Consider the following 19,367-nt stretch of genomic DNA (forward strand, 5'->3'; position numbering starts at 1 on the left):
GATTAATCCCAGGGTAGTACAAAACGCGTTACTTCGTTTGCGAGGGCTTATTTGGTAGGATTTAGGAATTGTTTTATATAGCGCCCTTTATTACTAAACTTATCGAACTCATTAAAAAATCTACTTTTGCATTAAACTTATATTTTCATTTTGGTTAAATACCTGATGCTATCTAAGGTAAATTTAAGTAACTACGAATTTTTTACCCCTACATTACTCTGCAAACATGAAGACAATTACGAAGATTTATTTGCATCCATATTCAAGGTAAAGTTTTGAAATTCTTCTTTGCATCAGTAATTGCGTGATCGGACGAATAATTAAGAAATACACCATTTCGATTACAGAAATCGCACTGAATCCAATCCATAAGCCCAACACTCCGCCAATTACACCTACAAAATGGATAACATCGAAAACTGAACTCAGTATGTACCTACCTAAAATGGTATGCCAATAATATTTCATGGAAGTGGTATGTCTAATGGACATAACATCATCGAAGTATATACGGAGAACGCTCTGATTGTTCAGCTTGATACCTCCGCTAAGAGCAAGTTTAATTGGCTATTTTGTTTAAAGCCATACTTACTATAACACTGGCTTCTGATCTACAAATTGTTTGGTAAATACCCCCAAAGATCCCTCAACGGTGTATTTGCAGTAGACGCAGTCCTCAATACAAGTACAATTAGGGGTATTGTTTAACCTTTTGCTAAGTGTCTGGGTAATGATTTCTGAAACCATATGAAACATATTCATCACCATTGTAGGTTCAAAATCTACAAAAGCACTAGCGTGAAATCGCAAAACGTTCAAAACTTACTCAAAATTACATGATAGTTGTGATAAGGACAAATTGCCCCCCCCCCCCCAACTCAACTGGGGGATACTGTAGCGAACATATTCCAGAAATTTCCATAAACATCGAGGCGCCATGAAAGATTAGTCACCGACGATAAAGAACAAAGGGGGATGTGACGTAATCTTTCTGAGAAGTTGACATGTTTGTTCTAGAACCTCCTAGAATAGTACGGATTCCTTCGGAAGCGCTCGAGAGCTTTCGGGAAGGAGAGGGCGTTCGCTATATAAGCAAACGAATTTCGTTTCGTTGCAGTTCTAATTACGACGCCGAAGTTATCAATAGTTCGCACTGTGATCAATTGTGTATTGGTAAGTGATAATAGTATATTGAAAGACAAGTGTTACAATGCGACCTATTGTAATACGACTATCTTGTGGCACGAGTGGCGACGCGAAGCGTAGCCACGAGTGTCCGCAAGATAGGAGTATTACAATAAAGCATTGTAACACGCGTTTTTCATACTATTTTTTCTATTTCGGTGCTTTAATTTAATTAAAAAAATCATTATCAGAAACTATAGGGAACATTAGAACTAACATGTTTTATGTTGGGAACACTTTTTATGCCGTTAAGTTTTAGGTTGGCAGCGTAGTAAGACTGACATTTTGAAGTTCAAACATGGAAGTACCCAACGAAGTACCTACTTGTACTAACTAGTAACTGCCAACTTAAGAGATGAGTTACCAAAAAAAAACGACTATAATCACTGTCTTTGTACAACTGTTTTCGGCCGAAAACAGTTGTACAAAATCATCATTGTGACACCGAAATAGAAAAATAATATTTTACTGTTAGGTATATATCAACTCATTTCATGACTGTTATAAATTGATTGTTAATTATTTGTAAATAAATAAATGGCGTAATTAAATTTACGTTACCCTGATGTTTTAGTTAATAATTAGTCAGTTTATGCTAATAGTGACCACAGCTACCTCAGAAGAAATGGAACAACTGGTAGGGTAGAGGAAGTAAGAGAATTTAAATACTTAGGGTACCAAATCCAACGCAATAATGGGACTAATGCACAAATAAGGAAATTAAGAAAAAAGGGCGAAGTGGCGACGAGACAAATGTGTGGAATAGGAGAGAGGAATTTCAAAAATGATTTCCAATTTTAAAAACTTCATTGATGAAAGAGGTAGGAATTAGTGTAAATATTTCCAGAATAAACTCTTATTATACAGGGTGTCAATTTTAAAACTTACAGTCGTCCATATTTTCCAAACTTAAAGAAGATATTGAAAATCGCGCAAACCGTTTCGGGAGTATCGAGGGGGAACCAGAATGAGTGACAACCCCCCACCCCCTCCCTTAACCTCCCAACCTCCTTCTTCAAAAATCCTAAATGGCAACCCCATACTCGTGACACATCGTTGGAAAGCTATTGACAAATGCTTTCCAGTGGTACCAATAAAGTCAATATTCATTAAGACAATTTAACAAAAATTTAATAATAACAAAAAAAATTAATATTAAGGGTTTTTTGTAAGGGTGTTAAAAAATCCGTATTGTATTATCTTCTTATTTTTTTACAAGTTTTGCAGTTATAAATTGAGACGAGATTTTTCTGTTGGAATCTAGTAGGCACGTGTCTGATTTATTCCTGTCATATTAAATAAATGAGTTATTGTTTTTTTGTGATACAAAATTGTCCTGTTAAAGTCGGCGAAACTCTTGTTGCCTTTTTTCTCTTTAACAATGACTTACAATACAGCTAAACGTGTGGAAATAATATTCATTTATGGCTCCGAAAATCGATCATCTTTTAGAACAGCTGGAACGTTTAATGAGAGACATCTCGGGAGAAATGTAAACCATACCTATGTTCAAGATTTGGTCGCTAAATTCGAAGAAACGGGATCAGTTATCAATAAAAAAAGAAAGCAACCAATATTGCTTAATGAAGAAGCTCAGGTTGAAGTTCTTGGCCAATTTGCCATAAATCCCTCAATGTCAACATTAGTTTTCTTGTTAATTATTAAAGTTTTGTTAAATTGTCTTAATGAATATTGACCTTATTGGTACCACTGGAAAGCTTTCCAAAGATGTGTCACAAGTACGTGGTTGCCATGTAGGTTTTTGAAGTGGGGGCTGGGGGGTTCGTGTCATTTTGCTGTATTTCTAATAACAACTATTCTTCCACAGTTATATGAAAAATCGCTCAAACTATTTCTCGCTCATATCTAGTAAACTGTGGATTTTTTTCAAAAAACAAAAGAATATCTTAAATAAGCTCTTAAAACGACCTCCTCATTTACCTGAATCTGTATGTCTTATGATTTCCGAGATCTCAATGCTTAAAATGAAAAAAAAACTTACCCTGTATATGACACACAAACTACAACTTACAAATATATTTTAAAAAAATCTTTAAAGCTTTTATGGTTGAATGGTAACTGAACTTAATACAAATTATTTAAAAAACATTCACAATTAAGAAAACATTGGGATATGCACTGAAGAATTGTGCAAATTGATACCTAATATTTACCTTTATTTTGCTGCAGGCAAAATACGTCTCTCAGATTACATACGCGAGGTTCTTTCACAAATCCTAAAATAGAATGAGCTTATAATTTAGTGTTCTGCAACAAAGGCCTCTCGCACATGAAGTTATTCCCTAATTGACAAAGTTTTGCAATTGTAATTAACGTCCTGGAAGCACCCGATAAGGTCCTACATTTCTTAATAATAAGCCTAACAATGTTGAAAGTATGAGGAAAGTGAAGTTGGCGCCACTCAGTCGTCCAGTGGGTCAAAAGTGAACTTTTTTTAGAGTTCTGAAAACATCATCAATAGTTATAAAGTTCATAGTAAGTCACCAAACTATATTTCTTATGGAAATGTTTAAGGCATCGCATGAAATATACAACATTATTTATAAACAATTTTTATATTTTAGGGTGCAATGCGCGGGGAACTTCATTATAAAAAGTATCAGTGTCTTTGAAGGGTCATCCGACAGTTTATGCAATACTGTAAAATCCCACCAAATCTTTAGGACTTTTGTCTAAGCTCTGTAACGCTAGCTTTAAATGTAGATTTAATTTTTCAAATTTTGTTTAAATAGGTAAAATCGAAATCTTTGAGTCAATTTAGGCATTTCATATCATGTGAAATCTACAATGCGTACGAGTGAATATTTGGTGGAATTAGTCCGTGTGTGTTTGGTAGTGAAATTGAAGATCGTCTTTTCTGGGTATTTTAATTTGAATGGACTGTTGTTCTCTTAATTAGTTTCGGAAACCTAGACGAAAAGATGTCTGGCCATATTCAGTCATTTTTGATAGGGCTCTTTAGTTACAAATCACACTCGGCGTACTGTAATGCAGCAGTCTGAAAACTGCAAATTTGGAAAATTTGAAAAATATATGGTAATTAACGATTAAATATATCCGTCTGCGTTAACAATCCGCCACTTTGTGGGTAGTAATTAATTAAATAAGAGCAGAAAGGTGCTAGTATGGATAGTAACCAGGTTCAGTTGCTGCAAATACTGTTACCATAGCGGAGGTTACTTAGTGGCAAAAGTAAAAATCTTGCATCTTTTTCTTGTTATAAGTCTACTTAATTTTGTATTATAAAGTTTGCCATAGAACTCCATTACGTAACTGTAACTCTACCAAAAAAATGTGTTTTTCAAAACCCAATCCGCCCAAAACTTGATATTTTTGGTGGAATTCCGCAATGGGCGTCGGTGTGATTGCCCCACTATTTTCATTCATTTTTTTACTTAATGGTCGTTCTAAGGTTGATGAGTGGCCTCCAGAACTTTAATTACAATTTTACGACTAAGAGGCTAACTTCACACACTTCCATGATTTAAGTTATGCTCTAATGATCGTCCATCACGACAAAATTTAACGCTAAAAGAGGCTAAGACTGTTCGTTTTTAGTTAGAATAAAACACCAAAGGTAGATTTTGGCAAACTTATCAGTTATCACATACCCACCTTCACCATTTAAATGCACGTAGAAGAAAGGAACACATCCACAACGTTCCAATATAATGTTAGCTTTACACTCAATTACGCAATTATTGTACGTGTACACAAAGTACTTCAACTGCTTTTCTCCAATGAAGGAACAGTTTCTTTTCCCCATGCTTAAATTGCTGACATTATCATCGGTACGGTATAGAATTGGCTTCACGCTTATTAAAGTCAGTGCATTAACATACTGCAGTAACATCTGAGATGCGCCTTCAAGGAAATCGTACGGATAGTGCACAATTACCTACAAGTAACGCTAAACTTAGTCCATAATCCAGAGATACAATTGTCATTACCATATGGCCGTACGACGAAAGTTCGCTTGCTAGATAATCCTCTGGCACGCTATTAACGACTAATTCTAAAGCTGAAAAGTACCCGGTAGCCGACACCCTTCTCGGCGCAATCGGTTTCTTCACATTTCCGCTGCAATGTATTCCGTGTGAAAACTGTCACAGCGCCAATCGGACCTACCTTTCTACGGACTTATAAGCTAAATAATTGAAAGCGCAACAAAAACCGTTCGGTGTTTTCACTTGCTGAAATAAATTTTCGCACGCAACCCGTTCTCCTTTCCACACGCACCTTTCCAATTGCTCTTTGCACGTCGGAGCTAGATAGCGTAGTAAATCTTCCACTCTATCTTTCACAATTATTTTGTTATACTCGAATGTTTTTTGTAATTGGAAAAAATCTTCCTTTATATTTTCCGGGGGAGTCGCTTCGGTTAGGTAGTGTAGTAAAGGCATGAGTCGAGTTATGCTTCCGAAAGAGCCGTTTGGGGATTGTCTAAAAAAAAATTACCGAGTGTTACCAGTGCCGAATCCCATGAAATGGAAACTGGGCATAGCTTTAGCGATATAATACGTAATGCCAAAAATTAAGCCTTATTGATTCAACATTCAGAGTTACTTTTTATCATTTCGGCCATTTAAGAACCGAATTGCATGAAATTCAAACTGGGCATAACTTAAGCGATATAATTCACCCCACATTTACAGTGCGCATTTTTGCAAATTTACTTATAAGAAGGTAGCTTTTATCTCCCTTTGACTTGCTGGCAGCAAATGAGGGCCCGTAAAAAAACGCTTGTAGAAAGACGAGGAGTGTACGTGTACCTACCGGGCCGTGTAATTATAACAACCTTAGGAACCGGGCTACATTGCGTGGGGTTGACCCGGCAAAAAAGAGCACAAAATTATTGTACAATCAGAAATTGAACTACAACTTCACTCACTCATTCGAATACGTTTAATTTTATAATGGTTTTATTACTGTAAACTTTTCAAGAGGGTTTTTTGAATCTTTCAAAAATTGTACACATTACTTTGTTGATTTAGCGAAAACCAAGTTCAAGTACACCGTTTAATTTAACGAGTACATATCAATGTGACATTAATACTTACAATTGTTTTGCCACCTTTTCAGCTCGCGTTTTGGAAATCGTATTAAAATTGCATATTGTAATTGCAGGAAAGGGGAAATTGGATATCGGATGATTCGGTGTGTCCGCAACAGTAGTTGTTGCAACTCTCAGTGCAATGTTCAGTGAGAATACACAAAAACCGATTGTGCTGATTAATGATCCACAGATCAATGTCGCCCACAGCAATCTGAAAGGAGGACAACGTTTTAGGGTAAATTTGTTACTACTTTTCACCTTTCAGACGTTAACGTATTGCTTCTCGTTATGTAGTGGAAACCGTGACCACCGGTGTTTGTACAAAACTCCTTCACGTTTTCTTTTATCATTGTTTCCATTATAATTTGAGATGTTGCCGCCGGCAGTATGCACACAACTATTGAGCTTCGGTTCTAATCCATATCTTAAGACAAATAAATCCTACCAACCGGAAATTAATTTTCACTTACATTTTCGTATTCAATTACCGAGGTGTTGCATAATATATGCCCTTACAGGAAATGAAAGAGGTTTAATGGATCAGTTTGATTAATGTGATGAAATGAACTGTATGTTAAAAATATTGTCCAATTTGCTCTGTTGCTATGGTATCCCAAGTGTGTCTATTGTAAGTTACCAATTTGCTAGTATTGGATTATCCTTTCCCCCCAAGTTACAAGTAGGGTATTATTAATAACAACGAGCCGTTAACCAAGAGTGTCTGTGTAACAAAGAAATCTGATACTTAAAACTGTTAGATCCAAGTTTAAAGAGTAACTGCTGAAGACCAGCCTATAAGTACGCAATGACACAGGATCATGAACCATAAGCCCAAAAGGCTTCCAATTTCAACCCTGATACCTGAACTGAAAAAATGAAGGGCAAACCTTGCCACTTTTTAAAACCAGAGTCCCAAATCCTGAAATCGGTACTTTAAAAACCTTGACGCTTCAATTGTTTATCATTAGAACTAAACCTGGAGCTTAAAGTCCCAAACTTGAAGCCTGATCCCTAGATCCTAAAAATGAAAAAAAAATTTGAAGCGCAAAGTTTGAAACCAGAGGCCAATAGTCTGAAATCATTACACATGTTCAAAGTTTTAAAAAGTTTCCAGCTGTAGCCTTAGACTTAAGTTCAAAGCGTAAATCGTAATGCTTGAAACCTAGAACACCAGGTCCAATGTTGGATGTGTCTTAAATCAAAAGGTACGGAATCAGTAAAAACTAGAAAATGTAGCACCATGAACACCTGATGATGATGGCTTGCGGATAATTAAGAATCAGACAGCCGTATACAACGTTTACATCTAAAAAGCTTTAGACTTCAGAACTGAAGCTTTAGACTTCGGGGTTTCCGTATACAGAAATTTAAACGAAGGCAGGATCTAATTTTAGGTACGAATGTAACCTTGAGCGTAAGAATGTATGTGTATTTTTGCGTTACAAGGAAATTAATTTGTTTCATTTACGTATTATTTATCACCCAAGTTGGTATTTTGGGGAACCAAACAGGAAATTAAAAATATAAAGCAATGAGCGCGGTTACAAATGCAATTTTATTTCTACATAGATAGAATAAAATAATAAGTACTGCTTTACGTATGTATATTCGGAATGAGCTAATATAAATGGAATTAAAATGAGTTATGAGAGTTGCGGTAACTTTATACACAAATTCGCATAGTACGATATGCGGAAATTAATATGACAACAGATAACGTATAAATAGAAGTGGAAATAGTGGGATAGAAGCATTCGTTTACGGGCAGCCCCAGCCGCCGAATCTGCGCCACTCATAATCTCGGAGTGTGTCGCGCGTTTTAAGCTAAATCCACTGGAGTGGATTCTGAAGAACGAAGTTCATACCTACAGTAGAGGGCGTTGCGGGACCGTGGGGTCGCGGTTGCCCTGCGGTTACTGGCGGGACGCCCCGGCGCCGGGCACTGGACTGCCTCGGATTGGCGGTAGAGGAAGAAGAGCCATGGCCACCAGTCCCAGTGGTCGCTTATTTCCCAGCTCGACTGAGCTTCTTGGCTGTTTCGACGCTGCTTATAATTTCCGGCGGACGGTTCGCCGTGGTGTTTAATTAGATGAGCCGCACTGAGCAATAACATCAGGCTCTCTTCGTTTGCAGGTCAGTTTCTCCAAGAGCCTCCAGCAGAAACTGGTGGGGCTGGTTGAGCTGGTAGAGGTGGTGCGGTTCGCAGGTCGTGAACATTAGTGAGTTCGTCGTTGCCCCTCCGGACCCAGTAGCCGTTGGTTCCAGTCAGGGTTTCTATGGTATGGATTCCCGTCCATTTGAGGTGTAAGTTCCCGGCTTTCTGGTCCCGCGCCCCCACTGGGTTGGGCTGTGGTGCTAAATAGGTGTGATACAGTGCACACAGCCCCATTTGAATACCGCCGCGCCCCATGTTGGCGGGTCTTTCGTTGTGGATGAATCGCCAACGATCGGATCGCCTCTTGAGCGTCGAGACTGATCTTCTGGTTATCCCGGACGTCTCCCACGAGTATAGTCATTTCGACGTAGTTGATGGTGGGGCGTTGGTCGTGTGAGGGCAGTGTCAGGTGTTCCTCGTCTGCGTCGGAGGAGGACCAAGCGTGTAAGTTTACTCCGATCGTCCTTGGATCGATCCAGCCTCAGAGGCGCTTGGCTACGTCGTGATATTTGCCCTAAGCGAGGTTAATAGTTTCGAGCTGTCATAGCTGACTATGTGCCGTCGCCGTCTTCTTGATAAAAGACCGATGATACCGCATCCGCTGGCGTCGATTTGGAGCACTAACGTTAACCGGAAGTCCGGACGATGGAGTTCCAGTGGCTGGCCGAGGGTTTCTTGGAGACTATCGAACACCTTTTTCGAGGCGGCCGCCCACGTGAATCGCGCATCCTTCTTTGTTGATGCGGTTGCCCAACCAATAGTCGAAGAAGTTGTGTTCAGCAGGGCAAGGCGGTGGCGACCCCCAATGGCGATATTTGGCAGCCCCAGTTGCGTTAGCTGGCGTCCCGATGGAATTGACGCTCAGTACAATAATGACAGGGAAGCTTGTCTCTTTGAACGGTTGGCGCCGGATGGCCTCGTGAAACTGCAGCATCTCGATCACATTGTGGGGGTCCGTAGGCGCATGAACGGCCGCACCTTGGGATGCAGTAGGTCAGCGAGCGATGCTATGTGTGTGTGAAATACGCCATGGGGCTTCCACCAGCTGACGGCCGCCTTCTATGCTGCGGGATGGCGGTGGCGTGGTAGCGCTTGTGAGCGGCGGTGGCTGGAAGCGTGGAGACAGGACGGCGGCGTGGCGGCGAGCGCTGGACTGCTTCGGATTGACAGGCTCGCTTCGTTTACAGACTCATCCGTAACAACACGCAAATTCTGTGCCCGGTCCGTGCAGACTGCAAAGCACAGCCGAGATGCCAACTTCAATTGAACATCGAAGCAGCGGCCAAAGAGGATATAGAAAAGTCTTAGTACAATAAAGGTATTTATGAACAATTGTTCTTTGAACTAGCGTCGTTGTGTAACAATTAAAACACTATTGATGAAAATTTATTTATTTATTTTATTTAGTTATTTATTTATTTATCTAATTCCAACAGCAATAATGCCTATTACAGGAATTACCACAGTCAAAATACACATAATATAAAGTATATAATATAAGTACATATAGTATATACATTTTTGTGCAATCGGCTGCGAAATGGGCACTTCGCCCAAGGTTGGTATATTACAGGTTGCCTCGTAACTGCAGTAATGGGGATCAAGTCGTCTGCTAGTGACGTCAGTGGTAGCCACTCAAATTTCGTTATCTTGTCATTACCGCTTATGTGACATACGCGTAAGGTTATACATATATTGAACCTCCTGTAATACCTGTGCATTCAGAAGCTAGAAATATTATTAAAAGGGTCGTGGAATTCTTTGACAAACAGAAAGCTGCCAGTATGTGGGCATTTCCTTTGGAAAAGGCTAGAGCTAGCTGCTGCTGTGACGGCAAATCAATAAAACTCATAACTAAATTAGGTAATGTTAATTTCAATTTCAATTATTGATGGAACGTAGCAACATTGTTGATTGGCGGTCACGATATTTACGGAGAATGAAAGAAAATGATGCTTTAGGGAAAAATAAGACATCCGGTCAAATTTTTTGACGGAACCTACATCTTATTTAGTGCTTGCGGGCCGGCAGAAGATGAACGTGTTTAAAACTGACCGAAGCAGGAGGATCATATGGTCTCGTTGATACCGCCTATCTCATCTACAAATCGAAGACTTAAGTGTAGAGACGATATAAACTGTGACTACGCAATTGATTGTTAGATGAAGCTGTTTATCTTTCACGGTAAACACTGGTACATCAGACGAAGATTGACTGTATTATTTATAACGATTTATAATTACTAAATTTTAAAATATAAAACTGAATATTTGTGTTTCACTAGATAAACGATTCAAACGTAATGAAAGAACCGTAAACGTAATGAAAGAACTGTAAACAATAGCTACGCATCAAATTTTCCAGCTGTATTGCTGCATGCATTTATTATTTCGTATAAATTTTGGGATACCAGTGACGTATTCGCGCCTCGATTGCTATTGGTCGATAGTTACGAGGCAACCTGTATATACCAACCTTGCACTTCGCCACCTCTCTAGCGGCCCCTATAGCTATAATAAGTAAAATTGGAGCATTTTGTGTAATATTTATTAATGGAAAACCATGGCAACACTATTACGTACACTTTCCCATGGCATCAGGCCACAATTGACAAAGGGTCGTTAGATATTAAAATTGAAAATTTATTTTTATTTATAAATATTGCGATTGCACAAAAAATGGTGTGCACACCGCGCCTGCAAAATGTGTTTGGTGTACCGAAAGAGGTTTTTGCCTCGGCTTACACCTCGGCCACAACTTATTGTCTCGGTACACCAAACAATTATTTCGCAACCTTGGTATACACTTGTATACTATTAATGCTCAAGCACCATGAATTGTGCAGTGTGTTGAAAACATTATCTCATAGCATTGTTTAAATACCAACAATGCTCATAGCATTACTCAAACTCCTACATTAGTATTTATTGCGTGTGTGACAATTTACAAAAACATTGTTGCTAATGCTCGTTTTACCACCGATTTTCCTTTCTTGTCAATTTCGCGCGCTTCTTCGAGCTTCGCTTGCGTTTGTTTCTTTTCGACGTACCCATTGCATCTTTAAAACTTTTCTCTTCTATCAACTCGACAACTGTTTGTATTAGCTCAAGCAGAACTCCACAACTGAAACCAGCAAACAAGCTGAGAAGTCCTCCGTATAATCCTGCAGTGAATGATTTAAGTCAAAACATTAGTAAATACGACTATATTTACCGCTCAACTCCTCCCAAGTATTCACCACGGTAGCCATTTGACTTTCGCTAAACATACGGCCAAAAAAGACAAAGAGCAAGCTGACGTTTTTGTAATTTGGAGGCCTATCAAAATGTATGAAATTATAAGAGTGTCATCAAGTTTACTAAGATGCGAAGCAATCGCTACCATTCTACTGATAGGATCCACATTTATGGCCAAACCTTTAAGAAAGCTGAACAACTAGAACCCATACCACACAAATCAGCAGAGCAGAAAAATTTTTTAGTAACAGATGCGACATAGTTTCATTCAAATACCTCCCCATGAAACGTAACACTTGGGATAATTATAGTAAACAATAAGTGACGTTTTATGGAGGGTGTTTGAAGGATGTCATCAATTTAACCATTTTATTGAAGGCAAAAATAGAGATGGGCCCATCGGCACATGGCCATGTTAAAAGCAAAATAAGTAACATGATGCTTACAATAAATAATCCGTTCGGTCGTTTCTAAGTAGTTTTCCATTTGATATCTCCAGCTTATATGTTGCATACCAGCAGTTAGATAAACAAGAACAAGCATTCACATGTGATCCGTCATAAAAAATATCTATAAATAAATCAAATTTTATAGTGTCAGGATAGTATCATCAGTTAAAGTGAAACTGTTTGTCACCGAACTAAATGAGTAGGTAATTTTGACTTTACTTAGAATAAAACGTGCTATTTTTCCTTCAAACTCAACAACATTACGGTGAAGCATTGATAGTGTTTTTATTCAATGGGTGAAGTGTGTAGTGTTTCCACTGGCAACATAGGCAAAAGTTAGTTTCGAAAGTTATCTATTGGACATTTAGGTATCTACGTTTTATATATAAAATATAACGCAAAAGTTTCGACTGAAGAGATAACAGTAGGTAGATGTCATTTCTATGGGTTCTATAAAGTTTAAATTCAACACCAACCAATAGAATGTACGGTTTTGGTCAGAAGTAATGTCCCTCGATTATCTCAAGTGTAGCACATAACTAATAAACCAGGTTTCCTGTGAGTTTTGACCTTCTTTTCAAAATGAGGAAAGTCTAAGATTGAAATGAAATATAACTAAATCACGGAGAAACTGACATATTACTCTTTCTGCAGTTGAGGTATCTGGAGGAGTATACATTATTTTTGACCAGGACTTGTTTAAGATCAAATCTAAAACAAAATTGATAAACTAAACAAATAAAAGAATCGAAATACGTATTGTGCTCAAAATGAATCACTTCTTGAAACCCCCAAAAGGTATGTTAGTGTTTATGAATCAGTAGAACTATAATGTATGGCTTTATTGCTATTTGTTTCACAATAGTAATTATGCAATTTCACTTACTATTGTATTTGGACACACAAGGTACATCGGTCAGACGGCACTGTCTTAGGTGACCTGTAAAGAACTATACATTATGAAAAATAGATACATTTGATTCCTCTCTAAGCATATAATAAATTATAATAATAAATTGTCTTTTATTGGATAGTGGATAAAATATATAAAACATAATAGAAGGAAAAGAAAAGATATAATTTTGACACAATCCAATGGGGCGCAGTTCAGATGGAGTACATGGCCACACATCTGCTCTTCCACTTAACCCCTCCAATTTAATTAACTAAACAACAAAGTGGAATGAAACTAACTATATAATGATGATGTGAAACGTATGATTAACATACATATGGGAATGACGATTGAACAAAACCGACAAAAGAAAATAATAATAATAAAAAAACATGTTTCGTGTGTTGTTTAACAACTAAGAATATAGTATTATTGTGAGTACACTTGATGTTTGAAATTTCGAAAGCTTAGTATTAAAACTTAAAATAAAATTAAAAGTTGCAAAATTATGTTCATGACCGTCAAAAGGGAATATGCATAGTGAAAATGGTCCAACAATATATGGCTATGGGAAATGTTTCCATTCGCTTTCACAAAATAATAATTTCAAAGGAGTGCATGCAAACCTAGCGCCATAAGCAAATCACCCTTAAATGTTCAACGTTTTGTCCTCTTCCCATCTTAGTAGAAACAGATCCAGGAAGGCTGGTATTATTCGATATTTCATATTAAACTTCATACGCATGTTCCCTAGACCTATTAGAGTAATTTGAGTCCCAGAACCAGAAATTCCGTCCCTTAACATTGAAAATGGAGCCAACTAGTAAAATTGAGGCGAAATTCAAGTAATGTATTGTGTAAACAACGTCATGTAGACGTTATTTCGGTCTAAACAACAAAAATAATGACGGGATACCCTGTTATCAAGTTTAATTGTAATTGGCGGCTTTATATGAAAGTCCAGAGGAAGGAAATTATTTTATTGTGGAAGTGGTGTTCTTTTAAAAGCGGGAATCAACCAAAAAACGAGACTAGCTGGTTCGCGACGGTTGGAAAGCGTATGTAATTTGTCATTATTATACGGTAACTACAGTTGTGTGAGAAGTTGGTCCGTTTTATTTTTGGAAAAAGTCTGTCAAGTTGAAAAAAACAAGCAGTTAGTGCACCGCGCGGTCTTCTGTTAAGGTTCCCTTGTTATTAAAATTTATTATTTGGATTATTAAAAGAGAAAAAAACTAAGTGATTTTTTAAATTCTCTTATTTTATTTGGTGAACGGTTGCGTGCTGAGTATTATATCCACAAAGCTTTTCTTTATTTCAGGAATTTTGTATTAATTTTTCATTTCGTGTGTATCGGAAAAAATTTTGAACATTGTACGTCAATCAAATAATTGTGTGTTTATTCGAATCCTTTGTGCTCCCGGATAGTTTTCATGGCAGATTTTTCTTCTCGCGTCTAAGATTTATTTCAGGGCGATTTTTGCGAAGAAAATGAAAAATAATATTGAAAATTAATTTCTGTATCACGAACATTTTTTATATCTATGCCGATTTCATGAGATAAGATTCGAAGAAAAAAAAGTTTAAAAATTATTTAAAAATTATTTTAAAAATAATTTCTCCGTTATGCGTTTCATTAACAAAGCAAACAGAGTCGTCCCCTTGGTCGACAAATTCCTCAGTCCCGCAAATCCCGCGGGATCCCGCTCCATTTATGTGCGGGATTAATCCCGCAAAAATGCTTCGAGATCCCGGTATTTCGGGATCTCGCGATCTCGGGATCTGATTTCATTAGGCGTTAGGCGCCTATCGGTATCACTGGCCCGTCGGACATCTTCAACCACATTCTGAGCACGGCAAGTGGAAGGACGGTCGCCTCGGTGTTGTTCGTCATAGAATGTTGTTTTTCCTTTAACGTTCCTCTGACTGGCCCCAACGAGAAACCATTTGCCTTGACATAATGTTCCATACTCGCTTATATACCTACTTGTTTATTCAAAATGCATAACAATTCATTAAAAAATGAGCCTTTTTGGTGGTACCCAATAGAACACCGGATGCATATTTAATTTTTTTTTTTAATCACGATAGAATGTGTGCCATAATGGTCTAGTGGTATAGACACTAGTCTTGCAGGCGGCTCAGGTTCGATTCTTTACACTTTTATTTTTTTCACAAAAATGTTTATCTCAATTCAGCGGAGTTGGACATTAGGTTATTTGTAGGTTTAAGTTTGGCTTTTTTTTGAAAAGCAAAGTTGTACAAAAATGCTGCAGAGTTTTTCGGAGGGATAACGCTTCTGTTATTTACGAATGTGCACACTGGACACACCGCATCAACTACGCAAATCAGTCAAAACTTTCGAGTATTGTCGTACGTTAAAGATATCATACAATCTATCGGCGTAGATATAAAAACGAAGATCTTATTTTTGTCATGAAAATCACGAAAACGACACCCTAAACGTAAAAATCGCTCTAACGATATGTTGACTGTAATTCGCCCCAATTTTAAAAATTGGCGACATTTTGAATCCTAAGGGACGGAATGATGTAATTGGCGATCATTTTTAATTCATCATTGAGTTCGGTTTGCGTTGTGCTTGTGACCTGATGGAGTCAGGAAACCATTGGCATCAGTTTGGCGGAATTGCAAAAATAAACGGCGTGGGGGTGGGAGTGTGACCCTAGCGTTAGCGTAATTGGTAGAGTTAAACAAATCAAATGAGTAAATGATTAAAAATGTCCGATCTACACAGAAAAGAAAGTAAAGAGACTCTTCAATGAACCATCGAGCGGAAATAAAATGGTGAGCATCTGTAGGTTCCAATGAAAGGTATCTTGCATAGCACATTTGTGATTACCGTTACTGAAAGCACAGTTAATTCTTTTACAAACCAAATCCTCATCCTCGGGCTTTTGTTGATATTTTAAGCAGTTAGGGTTCTTAAGTAAATATATATCTACATGTAAGGTTGAATGATTTCCCAATAAAATAAATTATGTGCCAAAAGATGATCGCAAATGTTTTATGGCTTAAAAGTAAGGAATTTCGAGGGTGCACTCACTATATTTTTTCAAAAATGCACTCATACCTTACCTTTGTTGTGGTGCATTATATTGCTAAACACCGGGACACAGTTGCAGTATTTTATTACCACTTCCACTTTGCAGCGAATCTTACAATTGCCATAGGTATAGAACGTGTTTGTATTTTGATCCACACGGGCCAAACAATAAAGCGATTGTGCCAAATTTTTATCAACACGGTGTAAAGTTGGGTTCACCGATATTTTTAACATCACCTCATCAGGAAGCATGACGATTCTTTGAGTGAAACCCGGAGCATCATAAGGAAAGTGTATCAGCGCCTGTAACATTTTAATAGAATGTTTTTGTATGACTTAGGGAACCAAGGTAAGCAGAGTTGATTTAAAGATGGGGTCTACGAACTTCATAAGTAAAAAAAAGTCTTTTATGTTTAATTTTTGTAAGTAGGTAGGTAATTGTGTCCAAATGAAGAAGAATAGAGGACGAATCACTATGGTGCATTCGGTTCTAACACCCCGTTCACACAGCGCTCCGTCTATTACGAATCGCGATAATCACGATACGTGAAAAACGGATGTGATGCTTTCACGAGCTTGGTCTCATCTTGAATTGTGATTAAAAACGACAAACGTTATTTTTCACGATATCGTAGGCGAGTTTGAACTTGCTGGTAAAGAAGGTGTAATGCTATTAAAAGCAAGTTGTAAATCAGCATGTGCACGATTAAAGCGCATTTTTGGTACCTAATTCAGATCATTTTATTAGCAAAGTTTAAAATTATCGATCACACGATTAATCTAACTCGAAATAGACTAGAACCTGCAGATCAACACTATAGCAGAAAGCTTTTAGTGAAAATTTGAAGTCTCTAGCTATTGTAACTGCTGAGATCTCAGCCGGACAGTCGACCAGTCAGCCTGCCAGCCAGACAGCCAGTCATAACGAATATAATGGCGTTTCAAAAATGCGCTAAAAATAATGTTTCGTAATAAATAACGAACGACGAATCGTCGCAATGTCAGTCAAACTAAATACAAGAAATATGCAGATTGAAATGTATACAAACCTTTTGTCCATAAGCGAGTATGTCAGTGAAAACATAGTCATTTACGTCATTATATAACGTAACAATTAGCCCCGAATATTTTCCCATGCCAGCTAGTCTTTTTTCTTTCCTAACAACAAAGTGAGACATTTACGATAAACTACTGTTACTAGATTTTAATTATTGTTAATTTGCATTTAAATCACAGCATTATCCTATTTTAACATTTCACATGATTTACCGATAATTTAGACAACATTAATTCAAATCTGTTATTCGTTTTATTCATGCTTTTAATTAACACCCAACAAGAATCAATAATGCAATTAACGTTAACTAAACAAAAGCAAAATTTTGATACACAACGAATCGTCCGTAAAAATCTGTGATATAAAAGCATAAACGTGGCGTTAACTTCAAGAAAATTACTTTACGATGCACAATTAACTAAATTTCTATATAACAGCAATGATTTAATTAATTCAAACTGTAAATAAACAATGTAACGCAAATAAAAGTCATAGATATCGGTTGCGGATTAGGTCTCGGTAACTTCAAAAACTAACTTACAAAGCATAGTTAACTAAATATTTTCGTATAACACACTAACATGAATGAATCAGAGTGACAAAAATAACGTAGATCGAAGTGCGAAAGATGTATTCTTCGGTAACCAGGAATGGTAGATAATAACGAAATCCAGAAGAGAAAATTAAGAGAGAATAGAAAACAAGTATAAATTGTGCACAACTCATATGCAGATAAAGCATTTTTTAACCGAAATAAGCTTTTGTTTTGACATCACCAATGGACGTCTCAATCGCCCCTCTTCCCACAATCCGTTTTTGAGGTATAAGAGAATAACCTGATCACGATAAGATGTCGAGGAGGAAGGCTATGGTTGGTAGAAATTAATTCCTTTCGGTGAGACCTTTCATTAGAGTACCATGAAGGATAAAACTAATCCCACTCCCCTCCCATCCCCCTCCACCCCGTACTTTGATAAGAGGACAGAAAGAAGGGCAGTAGTTGGTAGAAAACGATTCCTTTCGTTGAGACCTTTAATTAGAATACAATAAAAGAAAATTAATTTGTAACTACTATGAATGCAGGATCATCTCTGAAGGGAATAAGTATAGCTTGTACGCAAGAAAAAATAAAAGAAAGGATAGAATTACGTGCAGAAAATACAGTGACTATAGAGACAGTGGCGACAATAGAAGCCCAGTCGCCATGCTGCATAGAAAATTTATTTTTAAAGTAGGCAACACACAATACCAGTATGACGTGCTGCGTACGCTACAATACAATGTTATACTATTATTTTTATTATTTTATTATTATTATAATATTATAGGTCTATACTCGATGCAACATGGGCGGCGATCTCAACAACCAGCAATCAGAAATTAGACACTCTATTGTCGCCACTGTCTCTATAAAGTCACTGTAGCTGGAAGGTACATAGTGTGACCTCTAGCAATAAAAGAATAACGTAAGGTGAATGAAACCTAAGAGTCACTGTAAAACCTATAACACTAGGATGACCTCTAACGACGAAAATAAAGAGCCATTGTAAATGAAACTTACCATAGAATTAACTATCATAATTTATCACAATAACTTTGTTTACACTTACTGCGATATGTTCTTGTGAACATAGTTGAAGCTACAACAGATGCCCATCGGAGTTATGACTTCCTCAAAAAGACTGCCACAGCGTCTGATATCACCCTTCCATTTACATTGGATAACTGTATCTTTGCAACTGGGGCTAATATTATATAAAGCGTCCTGTACCGTCATGTTATTATAATCTAAAACTGTTTGTAAACTTTGTAAATCCTCGATATCCAATTCAACGTCACGAACATTAGGAAACAATTGTAACAACAATCTGATCTGTTGCATCCCTATAGGTTTCGCGGTCGTGGGCAATACTCTAGAAGAAGTGCCTAAATATTTTATCTTACTCCTAAGGTTGCGTACAGTTTCTGTATTAATTTATTCATTTTTCTCTTGGAAATCTTATTGTTACTACAAATCGTAACAGCCGGAAATGGATATTTCCAGATGGGGTTGAGCATTAAATCTGTCACAACGAGTGGTTCATCCTTTCTCATAGAGTACCGCGTATACGGTAATACAATCGCTACCCCTATTAGCCCTGAAAGAATTACGGCTCCCCAAAATATTCTACAAACAATTAGTTAATTATTTATAGCATTTGTAACATAAAAACCTTTCGCATATTGTACTTTTGGCTATCACCAAA

General features: G+C 37.3%; 3 protein-coding genes across 3 annotated transcripts; all 3 read right to left on the reverse strand.

Annotated features, from left to right (window-relative positions):
- Positions 1–246: 246 nt before the first annotated feature.
- Positions 247–5,609, reverse strand: LOC116170749 (pickpocket protein 28-like). The gene is made up of 5 exons (XM_031487254.1): positions 5,335–5,609; positions 5,157–5,286; positions 4,752–5,104; positions 441–547; positions 247–395 (listed from the first exon to the last, which is right to left on the reverse strand). Exons 1-5 carry the CDS (start codon positions 5,607–5,609, stop codon positions 247–249), a joined length of 1,014 nt encoding a protein of 337 aa, XP_031343114.1.
- Positions 5,610–9,879: 4,270 nt separating this feature from the next.
- Positions 9,880–16,226, reverse strand: LOC116170936. Its single transcript, XM_031487501.1, has 5 exons — positions 16,097–16,226; positions 12,989–13,042; positions 12,100–12,223; positions 11,631–11,734; positions 9,880–11,580 (listed from the first exon to the last, which is right to left on the reverse strand). Exons 1-5 carry the CDS (start codon positions 16,110–16,112, stop codon positions 11,390–11,392), a joined length of 489 nt encoding a protein of 162 aa, XP_031343361.1. The 5' UTR covers positions 16,113–16,226; the 3' UTR covers positions 9,880–11,389.
- Positions 16,227–16,537: 311 nt separating this feature from the next.
- On the reverse strand, positions 16,538–19,174 carry LOC116170750 (sodium channel protein Nach-like). Its single transcript, XM_031487255.1, has 4 exons — positions 19,082–19,174; positions 18,732–19,034; positions 17,114–17,222; positions 16,538–16,582 (listed from the first exon to the last, which is right to left on the reverse strand). The coding sequence occupies exons 1-4, from the start codon at positions 19,102–19,104 to the stop codon at positions 16,538–16,540; spliced, it is 480 nt and encodes a 159-aa protein (XP_031343115.1). The 5' UTR covers positions 19,105–19,174.
- Between the last annotated feature and the right edge of the window lie 193 nt (positions 19,175–19,367).

The sequence above is a fragment of the Photinus pyralis genome, unplaced genomic scaffold (assembly GCF_008802855.1).
Source record: "Photinus pyralis isolate 1611_PpyrPB1 unplaced genomic scaffold, Ppyr1.3 Ppyr1.4_LG5, whole genome shotgun sequence".
NCBI classification, from domain to species: Eukaryota; Metazoa; Arthropoda; class Insecta; order Coleoptera; family Lampyridae; genus Photinus; species Photinus pyralis.